General features: G+C 38.1%; 1 protein-coding gene across 2 annotated transcripts in view; it reads right to left on the bottom strand.

Moving 5' to 3' along the window:
* Positions 1-20,478, bottom strand: part of TBC1D23 (TBC1 domain family member 23) — a 66,298-nt gene that overhangs the window by 25,617 nt on the left and 20,203 nt on the right. For both annotated transcript variants that reach the window (XM_017891886.1, XM_017891887.1), the window contains exons 3-10: positions 19,949-20,054; positions 18,307-18,511; positions 10,573-10,696; positions 6,415-6,539; positions 6,274-6,320; positions 5,344-5,447; positions 3,567-3,689; positions 2,289-2,381 (exon numbers count right to left, since the gene is read on the bottom strand). In XM_017891886.1, the coding sequence (XP_017747375.1) occupies positions 2,289-2,381; positions 3,567-3,689; positions 5,344-5,447; positions 6,274-6,320; positions 6,415-6,539; positions 10,573-10,696; positions 18,307-18,511; positions 19,949-20,054 (927 nt within the window). The remainder of the gene's footprint in view (positions 1-2,288; positions 2,382-3,566; positions 3,690-5,343; positions 5,448-6,273; positions 6,321-6,414; positions 6,540-10,572; positions 10,697-18,306; positions 18,512-19,948; positions 20,055-20,478) is intronic.

The following is a 20,478-nucleotide window of genomic DNA, read 5'->3' as shown; positions in this document are numbered from 1 at the left end:
TTGAGACGGAGTCTCGCTCTGTTGCCCGGGCTGGAGTGCAGTGGCCGGATCTCAGCTCACTGCAAGCTCCGCCTCTCGGGTTCACGCCATTCTCCTGCCTCAGCCTCCCGAGTAGCTGGAACTACAGGCGCCCGCCACCTCGCCCGGCTAGTTTTTTGCATTTTTTAGTACAGACGGGGTTTCACCGTGTTAGCCAGGATGGTCTCGATCTCTCGTGATCCGCCCGTCTCGGCCTCCCAAAGTGCTGGGATTACAGGCTTGAGCCACCGCGCCCAGCCCGGTTCCTCTTTTTTTTTTTTTTTTTTTTTGAGACAGAATCTCCCTCAGTCACCCAGGCTGGAGTGCAGTGGCGCGATCTAGGCTCACCGCAACCTCTGCCTCCCAGGTTCAAGCAATTCTCCTAACTCAGCCTCCAGAGTAGCTGTGTTCCACCTTTTTAAAGGGCAATATGGTGGTCTCTAGTAAAATGTGTATATCCACACACCTCAACAAAACAATTTTACCTTTAAGAATCTATTTTACAGAAAATTTGCATAAGTTTACAAAATGTATATAAAGATGTTAACTGCAGCATTATTACAAGAAAACAAAAAATAACCCACATACACATCAATCAGGCAATAAATTATACTATACCTACATGTACCATGGACCACTATGCATCATTAGAAAGAATGTACTTAAATCAAAACATCTCTTAGAAACTGTTATGTGAAAAATCAAGTGGCAAAACAAGAAATATGTAAATAGATATTAAAAGTCTGCAAGACTAAGTAAGTTGATAATATTCTTTAAAATTTTTTAAAAATTCAAGCCTGGCATGGTGGCTCATGCCTGTAATCCCTGTACTTTGGGGGGCCGAGGTGGGCAGATTACTTGAAGCTGGGAGTTCAAGACCAGCCTGGCCAACATGAACCCCCTCCTCTACTAGAAACAAAAAAATTAGCCAGATGTGGTGGCGCACACCTGAAGTCCCAGCTACTCGGGAGGCTGAGGCCAGAGAATTGCCAGAACCTGGGAGGCTGAGGTTGCAGTGAGCCAAGATCACACCACTGCACTCCAGCCTGAGTGGCAGAGTAGAAACTCTGTCTCAAAAAAAAAAAAAATTAATTTAAGTATTCATGAATCACCCGAGTAAACTGTTAAAATAGGAATGACAGAGGAATCAAGGGAAGAGAAAAGCACAGAGTTCAACTATAGAATATGGATGAGCTAAGATGGCCTTTCTTACAATATCCAAAACTCTGATTTCTTATGTTAGTTTTCTCTCAATATTACCTAGGCCCTTTCACACACCCTTTCAGTCTCAGCATCAAATTTTTAAGACAAGTTAGGAAGGGAAAAGGTAGACTTAATATTTAGCTAAGAGATTTCTCATCCCACTCCTGTGTTCCCCATCCCTGAGGCTTTAATGATCCCAGAATGGCTTAAATGACATTAGCCTCAATTTTACCAATGGCTCTATACATCTCTGACAATTATTTACTTTACCATTCTTCAAATTAAATGACCTAGGATAGTAGTTTTAATAACTAAGTACTTATAAGCCAGATACTATCCTTATTAAATATTAGTTTATTATATGCATAAATACTCATGATTAAAAATGGTTCATACTATAAAGCCTACAGAATTCTTACTCAATTACAGTAAGAGCTGATATCCGAAGAGTACTTAGTAGGTGCAGTGCACTATGCTAAGTGCTCTACTATGTAGCTCAAACTAAATTCAGAATTTACTGACATAACAATGGTAAGCAATAGTAAGCCATAGTGAGCATTGTTTCAACTACGCTTTATGATGCCAAAAGGGTATCTGGGCCGGACGTAGTGGCTCAGGCCTATATTCCCAACACTTTGGGAGGCTGAGGTAGGGGGATCACCTGAGGTCAGGAGTTTGAGACCAGCCTGGCCAACATGGTGAAAGCTCCTCTCTACTAAAAATACAAAAAATTAGCCGGGCGTGGTGGCGGGTGCCTGTAATCCCAGCTACTCAGGAGGGTGAGGCAGGAGAATAGTTTGAACCCAGGAGGCAGAGGTTGCAGTGAGCTGAGATCGCACCATTGTACTCCTGCCTGGGCAACAACAGCGAAACAAACAAACAAACAAACAACACAAAAGCATATTTGGGTGAAAAGTAAACCTGACAGCAACACTTTTCTTATAAGGGCAGAGACTCCCTTCTTAAACAGAAAGAAAAAAATTCCCTAATCTGGGACCTATACATTTATTTATGAACTAAAGGAAAAAAAGTTACTTTAAGAATAATTAATCAGCATTTATACTAACCAGATCTGAATCTAAGTGGAAAGCAGTTGCTAAATGCCCAGCATTATATTGCTCTGCAGGACGGCAATCCACCACAAAGAACCGGACTCCTTCCTAAAGGGGAAACAACATTTGATATATAGGAATTTCCCATGAGGTTCACATTGCACAACATAATATTCACAGTTAACCAAAGGAAGGGAATAAGTTTATGAAAACATGGATCTCACATGGAATTAGGAGGACCTAGTTAGTATAGAAAATAACCTGAAGGTTCTAAATACTTTTATTTCTTTTAACAGTTAAAACATTTTCTTTTTTAGATGTTGTTCTTTACTGAAAAGTCTTAAAATACATGGGAGAATGTCTGTTTGAGCTATAAAACAAATTATACTGGAATTTGACAATGTACCATGTAAACACTACATAGTTGTAAACATAACTTTAGATATGCTTTTCTTTTTTGCAAATAAATCTGCAAATTTATCAACAGTTCAATTCACGTAAGAACTAAACATCTATTTAGTGTGGGTGGGATGAAGGGAGAATGTTCTGAAATACCAGTTTTAACTAAAGAAGTTCATGTGGGTCTCTTTAAACTGGATAACATGTTTTCATTTGTTTTTTAATATTAGTCTGAATAAGAAAAAAGCGAGATGCTTGTATTTTGAAAATTCTTAATAATCAGCACAGATACAGTAAGAAATCCAACGAAGAAAGATCTACCATAAAAGGCTATCTTCCCACGTCCATTCCTTTCCTGACCTCAACCTTGGAAATACACTACACCTTCCAAATACACACCACGGTTAACTGTTGCACTACTAGTAATAAAGACCATATATTAAAAACCACCATCAAACTGACTTATTAGATTTTCATGAAGAAAATTACATTTTCACAATTCTCGTTTGCTATAAGTTGTATCGAACTAAACCATGTAATTCAATTAGCTGTAAACTACCAGAAACTGTTAAATGCTAAATTCACCCTTTTAAGTATTTTATACAATGCCACATTCAGTCACTCTACTGAAATATGAAAAAAGATATGTCGATTTACAAAAACTGGTGTCAAGAATGTCAACAATAATTAATTGTAGACAATTAAAACAACACACAAGCTGACAAGTTTCAAAATGACCCTCTGAACATAACATTTAACACAATAATTCAAAAAGCCAAAAGAGCCACCTTGTTGCAGTAAATTGATTTTGTGGGAATCACTGAACAGGGAGGAAGTTGTTTCCTTGTATTTAAAATGAACAGTCCCCTAACAAACTGGGTTTCCTTTACTTACCCCCTGTAGCTGATTCGCTTGAAGGATCTCTGACACTGAGATGGCCAGACAAAGAGCCTGACTCAGATCTGCATCATCATCCTTAATTCCCAACAAAGTACTACCAAAGAGATGGTGATTATCCTGTTTGAAGGGAAATTTTTAAACATTATGAAAAAAAATCAAAATTTCTTCCTAAAAATATTCTAATTAAACCATAACAGGTAAAATTATAATATTCTTGAGTTGTGATTTTTAAAAACTTAATACTAATCTCAAATTTTATATGCTAAGAACTATAAAAAAGTCACATAAAGTCCGTTAGTGTTCACACAAAATGAAAGACTAAGAAAAAAATAACACATTCTAAATAGCTATTTTCTATACTACCACCTGTAGTTAATATTGAATTTTAAAATGGTTACTTACAATTTTCATATCTTAATAAAAGCAAATAAGAAAATCGATTGCATAAATGAAATCGATTGCATAAATGAGTTAAAATACTGATCCACGGCCTGCTCTAATTCACAACTGCTAGTACAGTTTCACTATGTCTGAAGAATAAAAGGTGCAGCTCTTGAAAGAGAAAAAAATAAGATGTCTTTTTCATTCAGTATTTTAAACTACTGTCCTACCATCTGACTTATCCAGCATTGCTAGGAACTGAAGAGTTCTATATAAAAAAATTATTAAAATAGTTGAAATTGGTCCCTAGAAATAAGTCTTTTAAAATTAGTTATTTTTAAGGGAAAATGATCATAAAAGGTTTCCTTTACCTGCTTTCTAAAACACAGTATACTAAACATAATTTAACTTTATCTTGACACTTCAGTGACATGACGAGTACTAACTAGAAATTATTATGGCAGAATGCTTTAAAAAAAAAAGATAATAATGCTCTCATGGGCACCTGAAGTCACACACAAACCTGCTGGCTTTAAAAACTTGTGCCTCTTCCACTATTAGCTTTTGCTTCTTAGAGTTTCATTTTTCAGGAGTTCACATCACTCACACTTCTAATCTGGTGTTCTTTATTAAGCATCTGTCTGGTCTAAGGGTCTAAGTCTTTATGGGGCCTAAATGACCTCTCATTATAAGACAGCTCTGCATCACTAAGACTGTACAAGCCTGCACTCCAGAGAAAAGTGGCATAACTCTACCTCCTCCACTGGATTACTACTGTAATAGAATTTTTTTTTTTTGAGACAGCGTCTTTGCTCTGTCGCCCAGGCTAGAGTGCAATGGCATGATCTCGGCTCACTGTAAGCTCCGCCTTCCAGGTTCACGCCATTCTCCTGCCTTAGCCTCCTGAGTAGCTGGGACTACAGGTGCCCGCCACCACGCCTGGCTAATTTTTTGTATTTTTAGTAAAGACGGGGTTTCACTGTGTTAGCCAGGATGGTCTCGATCTCCTGACCTTGTGATCCGGCCGCCTTGGCCTCCCAAAGTGCTGGGATTACAGGCGTGAGCCACCGCGCCCGGCCCTGTAATATAATTCTTCAAGTTAAGAAAACACTAATTTAGCAAATATCTCACAGTCAATTTTCTTATGATCAGATATAACAATAATCAGAAGAGAGGTAAGATGCTTTCTACTATCTTTTTTAACTAGTCTCTTCCTCCACTAGGAAGGGTCTTTATGGAGAGAAAAAAGAAAACACACACAAAACTACAACACATAAAAGAAACAGAAAAAATTGACAACCTAGAGTATTTTAACTAAAGTGAATACAAAGTAATAAAACAATGTACAAAACGTGAAATACAAAATAGTTGACCATTTCTTGTCTTATACCTTCCTAAAAGAAGCTGGTGTTTTGCTGCAATAATACTGAGCCAGAGAGAAAAGGTCTTCTATATCTTCTATATTCAGACTGGATGGAGTATTTTGCAAGAACTCTGAAACATGATTATAGACATAATATTTAGTAGTTTGTGAAAAATGCAAACATTAACATTATTTATGTATCAGAGCTGAAATATCTTCATAAATACTATGCAAATAGAGTCTCAACAGTGGTGCTTTTACAATGTCTTGTGGAAAAGTGGATTTCTCCAAGTGAGCTGAAACTGTTAATGTAAATCTCTTGTTAGTGAAGGATGGTGTCAGGCAATCAAATAAAATTCATTAACCTTAATTAGAATTCTATGATTTATTTAACAAACATATATGAAGAAGTGCCAGGGCCCCTGAACATACAAAATATCTAAGAAATAGTTACTGACTTAAAAGAACTTTGTCTTGTATGAAAAAAATAAAAATAAATCATTATAATATAGTAAGATAAACATTACTATACAGATAGCACAAAGTGCCAGGCAATATAGAGAGGAAGTAACTATCTCCATGTGGGGAATATGGTGGGGAGAACCCAAAAGGAGAACCAAGGTTTCACAATTGAAATATCATATAAACTGAGTATTGAAAGGTAAATTAAGGATGGGTAGGGAGGAACAGAGGAGGGCGATCTATCTGAACAATGAAACCAAAGGAATAGTATATGGAAAGCAATGAAAGAGTGAACAAATATGAAGGAATGAATGAAGATGGCAAAATAAAGGAAAAGAGTCTTCAAGGTCTGTATCTGGAGAGTGTTTATATAATTTGCGAGTTGAATGGAGCCTCAGAGCTCTTCTAATCTCCTAAATTTGTGAATGAGGAAACTGAGTAACTTACACAGATAAGGAGACCCGAAATGTTTTCGCTACATAAAATGATACTTACGGATAACTTCTTCTTTGCCGTCTGACTCTTGTGTTAAAATAACTTCTCTGTAAAAGGGAATCAAATCAATTTGAGTTAAATATTAACAGAGCACCCTGAGAAAAGAGGAAAAAAAAAACAACTAACCAACCAGATACTTACTTTGCATTAACAAGGATAATTAACATTAAGAAATAAATAAAAAATGGATCTGCTTGTTGTAGATATCCATCCCATATTGCCTGAGTGACTTCAATGGAACAGTAACATGCAAAAAGACTTCCAAGCTGTAATCAGGAAATGAAATGAGAGACATAAACCACTGGAGGTGACTTGTTCTCTTAAAAGTATTAAAGCAAATGAATAAGAAACATTACATCAAATTATCTGCACCTGATATTTAATGCGTACCTTAATCTTAGTGTATGAAATCCAAAGGCAAAACATGTGAATTCAAGGGACAATGGAGCCACTTATTAACTGTGTGACTTAGGACATGTCAACCTCTTTAAAGCTTCCATTTTTACTTCTGTAAAAAAGAGGAATACTGCTACCCATCTTCTACTACTATTGTGAAAAGAATACCTAAAGTAACCACACATATCTTTGCCATAGCATAACTAACGTAATTATGGTCTGAGCTCCATAAGAGTAACTAAAATAATTACAATATAATAACAGCACAGTATTTAAATTACAAGGTAATTGTGAGGATCAAACATGGTAATTTAAGAGCAGCTAATAAAACTCTAATCATAATATAAATATGAATTGCTCCCAAAGCTCACTTGTACATCACTTGAAAGAGACTAGGCTGGGCACAGTGGCTCACACCTGTAATCCCAGCATTTCAGGAGGCTGAGGTGGGTGGATCACCTGAGGTCAGGAATTTGAGACCAACCTGGCCAACATAGTGAAACCCCATCTCTACTAAAAATACGAAAATTAGCCAGGCATGGTGGTGCGTGTTTGTAGTCCCAACTACTCGGGAGGCTGAGGCAGGAGAATCACTTGAATCTGGGAGGCAGAGGTTGCAGTGAGACGAGATCTCACCACTGCACTCCAGCCTGGGTGACAGAGTGAGACTCTGTCTCAAAAAAATAAATAAATAAAATAAACAACATTCATATCCTTTGATATATTTCAGGAGCTAAGAGTTGTTAATTTATAAGCATCTCTACAACCCAACTGTGTTTTAAGTTGCATGAAGTAATATTTTTAGGTCATTCAACTTTCATTAGATACAGAAATAATTCCATCTACAGGTTTAAATTTAAAACATTTTAATGGCTAAAGAGAATTAACGGGAACACATATATTTAGTGCACTCTTTGTGCAATACTAAACTAATACTAAACTATTATCACATGTCATTAAAAATATCTCTTACTTAAATTCTCACAACAGGCCTGGAAAGTAAACACGTTTCTTCCCATTTTGCAGGTGAGAAAGTAGATTTCAATTACTCCCCATTTTTTTCAGGTGAGGAAGTTGGATTACTTTCTCAAGCTCACAGAGCTAGTGAGTGGTGCTGGGAATACAAAAAAGCCTGAGACTCCACAGCCTATATCATTGCCATCACACTTGACCACAGGCCTTTTAAAATACATAATGCTACTAATGTTTTTTGTGGTTGCTTTCAAAATTACGATTACAAACACAGATTAGAAGAGGTACATACAAACAGAATAGCAATATACAGTCATCTTTAAGCTCACTTAGCTCAACTAAAGCTACCACTGCATTGCTCACAGTGGTTTAGGAATTACTCTTTAATTGTTTCATCTCCTGATATTTAACAAATTCTATTTCATCAACATGATACTAGTAGCAAGAATAAACTATCTGGCATATCAGCTGAAGAGAAACCACTCAGTTCAAACCTCCAGCTACCAGCACTAATTCAGAGCTCTGGCATCAGAAATGGCATTTCCTAGGCAGAGAGACCACTATTAATTATTAAAATGCTTAAGAGAAATAGTTCACTTCTTAAACATAAAAGTAGATTCAGTGGCAACATATGAATCTCAGAGAAGCTACAGTTTTATAGGTATTTATTCATTTTAACTCAAAGTGGTAAGACTAGGCTTGGCTCACACCTGTAATCCCAGCACTTTGGGGCCTGGGCGGGAGGATTGCTTGAGCCCAGGAGATCGAGATCAGCTCAGGCAATACAGTGAGACTCTGTCTCTACAAAAAAATTAAAACATTAGCCAAGCGTGGTGGCACATGCCTGTAGTCCCAGCTACTCAGGAGGCTGAGGTGGGAGAATCACTTGAGCCCAGAAGGTGGAGCTTGCAGTGAGCCAAGACTGTGCCACTGCACTGCAGACTGAGACACCAGAGCAAGACCTCATTTCAAAAAAAAAAAAAAAAAAAAATGACAAGACTGTGGCCAAGAGGGAATTAAAGAACAGGCTACTGAGGTTTGAGATTTAATGAGCCCAGAAGTGAAACCAGTTAGAATTCTCCAATTACCCATTTCCTGATTGTTAACTCATCCTATCATCCTCTGAAGTAGGTATAGTACTATTATTATTTCCACTTTGCAGATGAGGAATTGAAGCTCAGAGGCTGTCTTAGATCACACAGTTAATAACCGGAAGAAATGGGATTCTTCCTGAAGAAAAGTTAAGCAATACATAATAAGACAATATGAATATATAGTCTCCTAGCACCCAATCATTGTTTTAGAAAGATCTTCAAGCTAACCAGAAGAGCAGTTCTCAAAGTGTGGTCTGGGGACCTCCTACAAGTCCCCAGGATTCTTTACAAAGGATCTGTAAGGTCAAAACTATTGTTACAAAAATATGTAGAATTTACCTGCCTTTTTCATATTTATTCCCTCGAAAATGAACAACAGAATTTTCCAATGGCTACATGATATGTGATATTAACACAGATTGAATAAAGAAGCAGATATGGGCCAGGTGTTGTGGCCTCACGCCTGTAATCCCAGCACTTTGGGAGGCTGAAGCAAGCGGATCACCTGAGGTTAGGAGTTTGAGACCAGCCTGGCCATCATGGTGAAACCCTCTTTCTACTAAAATTACAAAAATTAGCTGGACATGATGGTGGGCACCTGTAATCCAAACTACTTGGGAGGCTGAGGCAGACGAATTGCTTGAACCCGGGAGGTGGAGGTTGCAGTGAGCCAAGATTGCGCCACTGCACTCCAGCCTGGGCGACAAGAGCAAAACTCCATCTCAAAAAAAAAAAAAAAAAAAAAAAAAAGAAAAAAAAAAAAAATATGATAATCCATCTTTGATGTAGCCAAACATTAATGAGATTTGCAAAAATATAAAACAATGCCACTACTCTGATTTTCTTTTGGAAAATAGTTTTTTATTTTTAAAAAGGCTATTTATATCAACATGTAATAAATTTATAATTACTTTTAAATAAATTAATAAACATTTAAAATTCCTTAAATTTTTTTTTTTTTTGAGACAGAGTCTTACTCTTTTGCTCAAGCCAGAGTGCAATGGTGCAATCTTGGCTCACTTCAAGCTCCGCCTCCCGGATTCAAGTGATTCTCCTGCCTCAGCCTCCCGAGTAGCTGGGAATACAGGCACACGCCACCACACCCAACTAATTTTTGTATTTTTAGTAGAGATGGGGTTTCGCCATGTTGGCCAGGCTGGTCTCAAACTTCTGACGTCAAGTGACCGCCTTCCTTAGCCTCCCAAAGTGCTGGTATTACAGGCGTGAGCCACTGCACCTAGTCTAGTTTTAACTTCTTCTCAACATAATCCATATGGATTATCAACAAATTTTAAGAGTGTAAAGGGTCCTGACACCAAAAGGTTTGAGGACCACTGACCTAAAGTAAGACTTCCCATTGAAAATACAAATACAGAATGACAGAGTGCTGAGTTATACTTTATATTCTTTTATATTAACCATTTGATAACCTTAAGTTATTTTCCTCGTGACTGTATACAAATTCTTATACACACCATCAACAATTTAAACAAAGTTCTCAATTGAACTGATATATGTATCATATATTACATGTATATATTCATATTTATTACATATATGTAAATAGTTGTAATATTCACTTGTAATTAGCTGTAATATTAGTTACATTTACAAATACATGTAAAACAATAAAAGTAAACTTCATATCAAATAATCTGAACACAACTGAAGAGCAAAAGAAGTTATTTTTAAATGCCAATAATTTTACCCCTTTGGTTTAAACAGTAATGATCTATAATTAGCACTTTTCTTTCTCTTCCTTGAAAAAAAAACCCACCTAAGTATAGCTTTATATAAATCTATTTTTCATTAAATGTTCCTACTTTCACTTTATTACCCAGTTGAGTGCATAGGAGTCTGGAGTAATTTTCTTTGTATCAAGATAAGAACAAAGCTCAGGCTCATGGTATTGGATGAGCAACCTGAAGAGATGAAATGGTCTCCCTTTCTGGGAACAATCCCTAGAAGACAAGAAGCAAAATTTTTTTGCATTAATAGATCAGAAATAATCACATCAGTAACCAGTCTTCCTGCTATACCGTCCACAGCATTCACTGGAAGCCCACCTGACAGTAGCAGGCAGAGGTCTTTTGCTAACACCTTTTTCAATGTCCCTGACTTGACAAAAGTTGTAGAAACAGTAGGTCTAAAGCCACTCTAGGGAGATTCTCACAGGTGAACCCAGGCAGCACTCAAGTGAGAGAACTACAGGGATCACTGAAAACAAATTTAAGTTATTTTGATAAGGCTGGGATCCCAAAAGGAGATCTGGAGAGTCCTTTCTTCTCTGCCAAAAAAGAGGAAATTCTAAAATCTAGGCTTCAGGTTAGCGCCACAGTTTATATACTCAATTAGAAATGTCCTTTAGCAAAGGTACAAGTCTGAAATGGGCAGGTGAACATTTTAGAAATAGTGGCCTTAAAAATTGTTGAAGTGGCTCAAGTACCAACTCCTCAGAGCAAATTCCAGAAGGTGCCAAAATACTCATCTTGTTCAATAACTGTCCTACTTCAAAGGGTTATTGTGAGAGCAAAATGGAAAAAATGAATCTGAATATTGTTTTAAAGTACAAGGCACCAAACATGGCCATTAACATTTTATCTAAAGCCTTTTAAAACAAATACCACATTTTCCTGCCAGAGACTTCAAAAGTAGAGAGTACTCTACTTATTGCCTGGGTGGTGAAATAATCTGTACACCAGATCCCCGTAACACACAATTTACCTATATAACAAATCTGCACATGTACCCCTAAACCTAAAATAAAAGTTAGAAATAATCACAAAGCACCTACAGATGCATTTTGGGTCATGGATTTCCTAGTTTCTAGTCATCAGCTCAGGAAGCATCTCAGCCTGCTCAGCTCTAAGAAGACTCCTCTGCCACAGGTCACAGTAGCCACTCACAGCCTTGATCTGAAAAGTACTGTCCCTCTACCCAGGCACCCAAGCATCTGAGCTGAGAGATGACAAACCCTTGGAGCAGGTCCAGATGTGGTCCATGAACTAGGCTCACTCCTCAGGAAGTACATTTACTTCCTCCTTCCATACTCAGTCCCTGATCTCGAATTCAGAAGCCTTATCTTCTAACTCCCACATAAGTAGCACTCTTAGAAAATCTTTCAAGCCCAGAGGATTTGTTAAGATGCTATTACATTCACATTAGTTCATCTTCTTGTGTCCATGTTTGTGATAACGCAAACAGAATACTTCACGGAAAAAATCCCTTAAAAGATACTAGATTTTTGGTAGTGGATCTTACTGGATATAGGGAGATAATTACATGTTTTTGGGGGAGTTTTTTGTTTGTTTTTTTAAGACAGGGTCTGGCTCTGTTGCTCAGGTTGGAGTGCAATGGCGTGATCTCAGCTCACTGCAACCTCTTTGCCTCCTGGGCTCAAACCACCCTCCCACCTCAGCCTCCCAAGCAGCTAGGACTACAGGTACATGCCACCATGCCCAGTTGATTTTTTGTATTTTTGGTAGAGACAGGGTTTCTTCATGTTGCCCAGGCTGATCTCGAACTCCTGGGCTCAAGCAATCCTCCCTCCTTGGCCTCCCAAATTGCTGGGATTATAGGCATGAGCCACCACACTGGGCCAGAGGTAGTTATTTTTTAACTCATACAGTTAAAAACAAAAAGCAATACTGCAAACACAGTTACTTCCAGACAGTTTGGTTAAAGTATGGTGTTACTGTTAACAAGGTGCTAACTCAATCTTCATTTAGACCAGTACGCTTCACTAATTCCTCAGTTCTATAAATTTACTCCATTCAGCTTTTGTACTGAAATACATTCTACTATTACAAGGGAAGGAGGCGAGAATGTACCTAATGAATCAGCAAAAACTTACAAACAGGTCAAAGCACAGGTCATCATAATAAAAGTCAACTATTTATTGAGGAAATACCATGTGCCAGACAAAGTAATAAGCATTTTACAAAGTTATTTCATTTTATCTTACATTTTATCAAACAAACCTATGAAATATACACCCAATTATACAGATGAGAAAACTGAGGCTCATCTGAAGGTAAAATAGCTCACTTCAGCTCACTGAAGGTAAAATAGCTATGAAGTGATGGAGCTAAGACTTGTACACAGAAACTGGACATTAAGTCATTATGCCATACTGCCCCCTTCCATATCTAAGTTGATATTTCAACAAGTGGTATTTTTGTAGGGGTACCATCTCTAAAAAAGCAAACTGTAAAGAAAATGAAGTAAAAGGCCTCATGTAAAAAAGTCAATGAAATGAATGACACAGTTTTAAAACATTTTTTAATTTTTTTTTTTAAGACAGGGTCTCACTGTTGCCCAGGCTGGAGTGCAGTGGCAGGATCATGGCTCACTTCAGCCTCGACCTCTCTGGGCTCAGGTGATCCTTCCACCCCAGCCTCCTGAGTAGCTGGGACTACAGGTGCACACCCCCATGCCTGGCTAATTAAAAAAATTTTTTTGTAGAGTCAGGGTCTCACTATGTTGCCTCAGCTGGTCTCAAACTCCTGGGGTCAACTTATCTGCCTGTCCTGGCCTCCCAAAGTGCTGGGATTACAGGTGTGAGTCACTGCACCTGGCCTCACAGTTTTAACATGACAGCATTAATAAAGAGTGTTTTTTCCTTTTCTTTTTTTTCTTTTTTTAGACAGAGTCTTGTTCTGTCGCCCAGGCTGGAGGGCAGTGGCCTCACAGTTTTAACATGACAGCACTAATAAGGAGTGTTTTTTTTTTTCTTCTCTGAGACAGAGTGTCACTCTGTCGTCCAGGCTGGAGTGCAGTGGCCTCACAGTTTTAACATGACAGTATTAATAAGAAGTGTTTTTTCTTTCTTTTTTGAGACAGAGTCTCACTCTGTCATCCAGACTGGAGTGCAGTGGTGCAATCTCGGCTCACTGCAAGCTTTGCCTCCCGGGTTCACGCCATTCTCCTGCTTCAGCCTCCTGAGTAGCTGGGACTACAGGTGCCCGCCACCACATCTGGCTAATTTTTTGTACTTTTAGTAAAGACGGGGTTTCCCTGTGTTAGCCAGGATGGTTTCGATCTCCTGACCTCATGATCTGCCCGCCTCGGCCTCCCAAAGTGCTGGGATTACAGGCGTGAGCCACCGTGCCCGGCCAATAAAGAGTGTTTTAAGCAGGGCAGAGTGGCATGAATGTATAGTCCCAGCTACTCAGGAGGCTGAGGAGGGAAGATCACTTGAGACCAGGTTTTTACGACCAGCCTGGACAACACAGGAAGATCTTGTATCAAAAAAGCAAAAAAAAACAAAAAAAAAACAAAAGTCTTACAATGTAATTTAAAGGGAATAAAAAATAATTTCTAAAATCTAAGATGTGAAGTCAATGCCAGAATTTGTATGACTCTCAATCTATCACTTTCTGATACTGCAGGTGGAAGGAAGTTTTACAGAGAAGGCCCCAGGCTGGCAATTCAGGTGCCCAGACACAGAACTAGATTCATACTGGCAAGATTACCTCCTCCTTAGTCTTAATACTTATCCTACTGCATAAATACAAGGCAAAAGAATGCTAAGGCAGAATACACAGTGAGTAGGGGCATACACTATAGAAACAATTGCCTAGTTCATGATCTTGTCTTCTGAAAAAGTGGGGAATCTCTGGGAGTCAGCCATTGCAACAGCATCTATTCATTTAACAGCTGTACACTGCAAAGCTGCTCTCAACTACAAGGCACTGTGCTTGATGGGATTCTGCCATCTTATATGTGAATCTGTAATAAGAAGATATGGTAGTGGTAAAACCCACTCTCTACTAAAAATGCAAAAATTAGCCAGGCGATAGTGGCACGCATCTGTAAACCCAGATACTTGGGAGGCTGAAGCAGGAGAATTGCTTGAGCCTAAGAGATGGAGGTTGCAGTGAGTCAAGATTGCGCCACTGCACTCCAGTCTGGATGACAGAGTGAGATCCTATCTCAAAAAAAAAGAAGAAAAAAAGGCCGGGTGCCGTGGCTCGCGCCTGTAATCTCAGCACTTTGGGAGGCCGTGGCGGGCAGATCACTTGAGGTCAGAAGTTTGAGACCAGTTTGGCAAATGGTAAAACCCCACCTCTACTAAAAACACAAAAATTAGTCGGGTGTGGTGGAATCACATGCCTGTGATTCCAGCTACTTGAGGGCTGAAGCAGGAGAATCGCTTGAACCCGGGAGGCTGAGGTTGCAGTAAGTCAAGATCACGCCACTGCATGCCAGCCTGGCAACAGAGCGAGACTCTGTCTAAATAAATAAATAAATAAAAGAAGAAGATATGTTAGGTCGGGAGTGGTGGCTCACACCTGTAATCCCAGCACTTTAGGAGGCCAAGTTGGGCGGATCCCTTGAGGTCAGAAGTTCGAGACCAGCCTGGCCAATGGTGAAACCCCATCTCTACTAAAAACACAAAAATTAGCCAGGTGTAGTGGCACACGCCTGTGATTCCAGCTACTCAGGAGGCTGAGGTATGAGAATCGCTTGAATCCAGGAGGCAGAGATTGCAGTGGGCTGAGATTGTGCCACTGCGCTCCAGCTTGGACGACAAAGTGAGACTCTGTCTCAAAAAAAAAAAAAAGAAGAAGATATGTTAAAATGGAGTTCTAGCAGCATTCTGTGGGGCTCAGGGTTCTTTCCAGGGCTATTAATGCTGACCCTGGCTGGAGGGCTGTTCCATATGGAAGTCATAGAAGCAATAACTAGAGAACCTGACAACAGTATGTTACAAAGCACAATGCAAAAGTCTTTCCCCTCTAGTCCTAACTACCATCACCACTATTCTCTAGAGGCAAAGCTGGGACATCTTGTATCTTGCTATTGCTGGCTCTGTTAGAGCAAGAGGTGGCCATGAGAAGTGCTAAAATATAAGCAGTTGAGAGACCTAGCACAACAGAATGATCCCTAAATATGAATTCAAGTCTTGGCTCTGTCATGACCTTAGCCTTGTTTTCTGGTATCTTTAAGTCTGTTTTCTTTACATAAAGCAGTATGGCTTCAAGTAGCACAGAGATTCTCCATCCTGGTACACATCAGAATCACCTGGGGAAATTTAAAAATATCTATACCTACACTCTTTGCAGTCCACTTATATTTGAAACTCTAAAGGCTTACTGGGGAAAATAGAAGTACAAAATATTTACTGGGGAAAACAAAACAAAACAAAACAAAAAACTCTAGGGACCAATATGTTTTAAAAGTACTTTGGGTGAAGAGTCATTTCTCCAAAGAAAAAATACAAATTGCCAATAAACACATAAAAAGATGCTCAGCATCATTAGCCATTAGGGAAATGCAAGTCAACAACCATAATGAGATATCACTTCACACTCACTAGGATGGACTACAATCAAAAAGACAAACGTTCACGAGGATGTGGAGTAACTGGGATCTCCACTGACTGTTGGTGAGAACATATGATGCAGCTGCTATGGAAAAATCCGGCAATTCCAGAAAAGGTTAAATATAATTACTATATGGTCCAGCAATTCCCCTTGTAAGCACATATCCCAGAAAAGTGAAAATACACATCTACACAAAAACTTGTATGTGAATGTTCACAGCTTCATACTCCTAACAGTAAAAAAGTGAAAACAATCCAAATATCCATCAACTGATGAACAGGTAAATAAAATGTGGTATATGCATACAATAAAAAATTATTTGGCGGCCGGGCGTGGTGGCTCAAGCCTGTAATCCCAGCACTTTGGGAGGCCGAGACGGGCGGATCACGAGGTCAGGAGATCGAGACCATCCTGGCTAACACGGTGAAACCCCGTCTCTACTAAAATACAAAAAACTAGCCGGGCGAGGTGGCGGGCACCTGTAGTCCCAGCTACTAGGGAGGCTGAGGCAGGAGAATGGCGTAAACCCGGGAGGCGGAGCTTGCAGTGAGCTGAGATCCGGCCACTGCACTCCAGCCTGGGCGACAGAGCGAGACTCCGTCTCAACAACAACAACAAAAAAAAAATTATTTGGCAAAAAAATGAAATATGATATGGTACAATATGAATCTAGAAAACATACTGCTAAACATTAAAGGCAGTTACAAAAAACATATAAGGTACGATTCCTTATATAGAGAATCATACCGATCATTCCCATTTTGGGGGAAAGTGGAGAGTTGACTACTAATGGGTATGGGCCTTCTTTCTGGGGTGATAAAATGTTCTAAAATTGGTTGTGGTTATGGCTGTACAACTCTGTGACTATAATTAAAACCAGTGAATTGTACACATTAAAATGGTGAATTTTAAGCAATGTAAATATCTCAATAAAGTAATTATTTAAAAAAAGAAAAAGTGCCTCAGTTGATTCTAACAAGCAACCAGGGTAGAGAACCATACAAAACACTTATACCTCGTACAGTGTGATATCACATAGAAAGTAGTAAAAAATAAGAGTCAGTTAACTATCAAGGTCCAGATTAGTGGTTCTCTACCTTGGCTACATGCTGAAATTAGTTAGCTCTGAACAAACTGATGCCGAGGTCCCATCATCAAGAGATTTTGATTTAATTACTCATGTATGCAAATAGTCATTAGGATTTTTAAGAGCTCCCCCAATAGTTCTAATGCGCATTCAAGGTTGTACAGCCAAGCCACTAGTCTAGACCACGTTTAAAGTTTCTTTTGGTACTAAAATTCTAACTATCTGATCTATTGCACTGGGAACTACAACAATTCTTTCTGGCCTCATGAGCCACCATGACCCCCACTACAATCCCCATCACAACCACCTGCACATCTGTCTGGTCTCAACTTAAATGCCACTTACCACGGGAAAGCCACCCCTGACCTCCAGGGTAAGTTAGGTCGCCCAAATTATACATCCCCATAGCACTCTATATTTCACCTTTCTAACATTCAGCATACTTCAATTTACTTGTTCAATGCCTAGATTTCTAGGATTTCCTTCCAAGCTCAATAAGGTAGCACTCCAAAAATTTTACTTTTCTCTTGGACACTGTAACGTTTTCATTTTATAGGCAAATAAATTAAAATAGGAATACCACCAAATAAACTGGAAGAATTATATATATAAACTCTAGAAATTTTTAATTTTTAAATTCTTTTTTAAAAGTAAATTTCTGTGTATAATACAGCATGTTATAAAAAACACATACATGGTAAATGGTTACTACTGTGGAACAAAATAATGTACCTATCTTCTCACATTCCCTCCCACTTTCCCCTCTGTGGCAAAAACAGCTATAATCTACTTATTTAGCAAAAATCTTCAATATAACACACTATTATTAACTAGAGTCCCCACATTGTATATTAGGTCTTTTAACTTGTTCATCACATCTATTTGCTATTTTGTATCCTTTTGACCTAGATCTCCCCACTTCCTCCCCAACTCCAACCCCAGTATAACCACTGTTTCAGAAGTATACATTTTTAACTAAAGAATCTTTTAAAAAACGTTTATAACCACAAAATAAAATAATAATTATGGCTCAAACAACCTTCAAAATTATTTGAACCTTTTACTTTACTGCCAAAGTAAATCTAGTAACTTTAGCTCAAGGCAAACCAGACCTGTATTCACTTTAAAAAACTACAATAACTAAATCATATTTTACCTGGGAATGTACTTATTCATTATGGCATAAAAGCAGTTGTATAAATCGCTGCGTGGCAGTTGAAGATGCACCAATGGTTTGAGTAGATGTATCCAGCTAAGGGATGTGCTATATTTAATGTTACGTGATTTACAATAAAAGGTAATTACAGATTCAATATCCGAAAGTAATTCTGTTGCCTTCTCCTCTGGCACTGAAAGCTGGTCTAGAAAATAAATTGTTAAAAATAAAGTTACCCAGGGCCTGTTAGAGGCTGTTATTGGACATAACACTTCTTTACAAATATATAATACTATGTTAGTGCATTTAGAGAAAGACAAAGTGAAACTACATGAAAGTAATTTTCCCTTACACTTAACAATCATTGGTTCACAGATCCAAAACCCAAGGAAAACACATAGTCAAAACTCTTTATAACAGTCTTTTAACTTTAAGACAGTTAAAGAAAATTAAGAATAACAGTTTCACTTAAGCATGTTTTCTTTACCTAGTCCGTTGAGAGAGAAGGGAAAGAAACAGAAGACTTCTATAAATTCAATATTTACTAAACATTAGCACTTAGTAATACCTGTCAAACATAAGAATGGCCAATCTGAATTAAAGGGATAGGCAAAGATAGGCATAGCCCGTATTCCTGGGAAGCAAAACTGTTTTCTAAACAGATGATCACCTACCCCATGATGGGCAGCTGTTGCTATAACTCAGGCAAAAAGAGGGAAAGGAATTCATTCTCCACTACCAAATTCTCTTTCTTTTGTCCACACCAGCAATAATGTTTCTGGTGTGCTTACCACACATAGGCCTATCAAGCCAATAATTTAACTAAAATATGATGGAAAGAGAAACAAAAATACAACAAAACACTAGAGATGAATTTAAAAGAAGAATAAACTAAATTGATCTACACTGTGAATTGAAATAGATATTGTGGGTGATTGGAAACCTATTCAATCACAATTTATAATAGTTTCTCTATAGCAGACCACAAACTATGATTGATAGATAAACTTCTGCAACAAAACTCCCCTTTAATTTGAGGGCTGTATACAATCATACAGATCTTCAATTATACAAAATCAAAGTTAAGACTACAACAAACCCATAAATGTACATGAAAAATCTAACACATAATGCAAAAGAAACAGTAAAAACTAGGATATCGTGCTTGTTTCTTTGAGACAGAGTCTCACTCTGTGCCCAGGATGGAGTGCAGTGGCGCGATCTCAGCTCACTGCAACCTTTGCCTGCTGTGTTCAAGCGATTCTCCTGCCTCAGTCTCCCAAGTAGCTGGGACTACAGGTGCCCACCCCCACACCTGGCTAATTTTTTTATTTTTTAGTAGAGACAGGGTTTTGCCATGTTGGCCAGGCTGGTCTCGAATTCTTGACCTCAAGTGATTTGTCCACCTCGGCCCCGCAAAGTGCTGGGATTACAGGCGTAAGCCATTGCACCCAGTCAAAACTAGGCTCCCTTAAAATCAATAGACAATATTTCATAAGAATTTCAAAAGAAAAGTTCTAAAGCTATTTACAAGCCTTTTTCATATTTTGAAATTATAAGAAAATAATTCTGAAGAGTGATTCCTCAATCCAAAAATTATTTCCAAAATTTAACTCTGCTTGAAAATGATTATTAAGCTTACCCATAAACTGCAGGCAATCTTTGTGAATAGTGTTCTGTTCTGGCAAGTCTAAAATACCATCCCATGATGCCAAACTATCACCTTTTCCTGCAACATTCAGAGCAATCTGGAAGAAAGATTTAAAAAGCGACTAGCTTCATATGTTATTCCTCATTCTTGGAAAACATGCTGTAATAATTAAAGGCCTGAATTTAAAAATAATAACAAAGATTACAATTAAGGTATCCATACTCCACCAAATGTTGAGTATTTAGCCATGTCACATCCAGCAGAATTATTTTAAATTCTCTTACATTAGATATTTCTTCATGTTGATTTAGGGAATACAATAAATTACCCAAAATATTTATATATTTAGATATGTAAATTTACACAAGCAATCATCTTTCCTGTTTTTTTTTAATGTAAAACAACAGAATGTACTGGCAAAGAAAAGTACATCTGTGGCATGTATATTTTAAAATTATACAGAAGAATATTTAATAAATTGAGAAAATGTTTTTGCTGTTTTGTAAGGTTTTTTTTAAAAA

This window comes from Rhinopithecus bieti, unplaced genomic scaffold (assembly GCF_001698545.2).
Source record: "Rhinopithecus bieti isolate Rb0 unplaced genomic scaffold, ASM169854v2 scaffold_20579, whole genome shotgun sequence".
NCBI lineage: Eukaryota > Metazoa > Chordata > Mammalia > Primates > Cercopithecidae > Rhinopithecus > Rhinopithecus bieti.
Note: the sequence above shows the minus strand (reverse complement) of the source record. Positions and strands in the feature narration are given on the sequence as shown.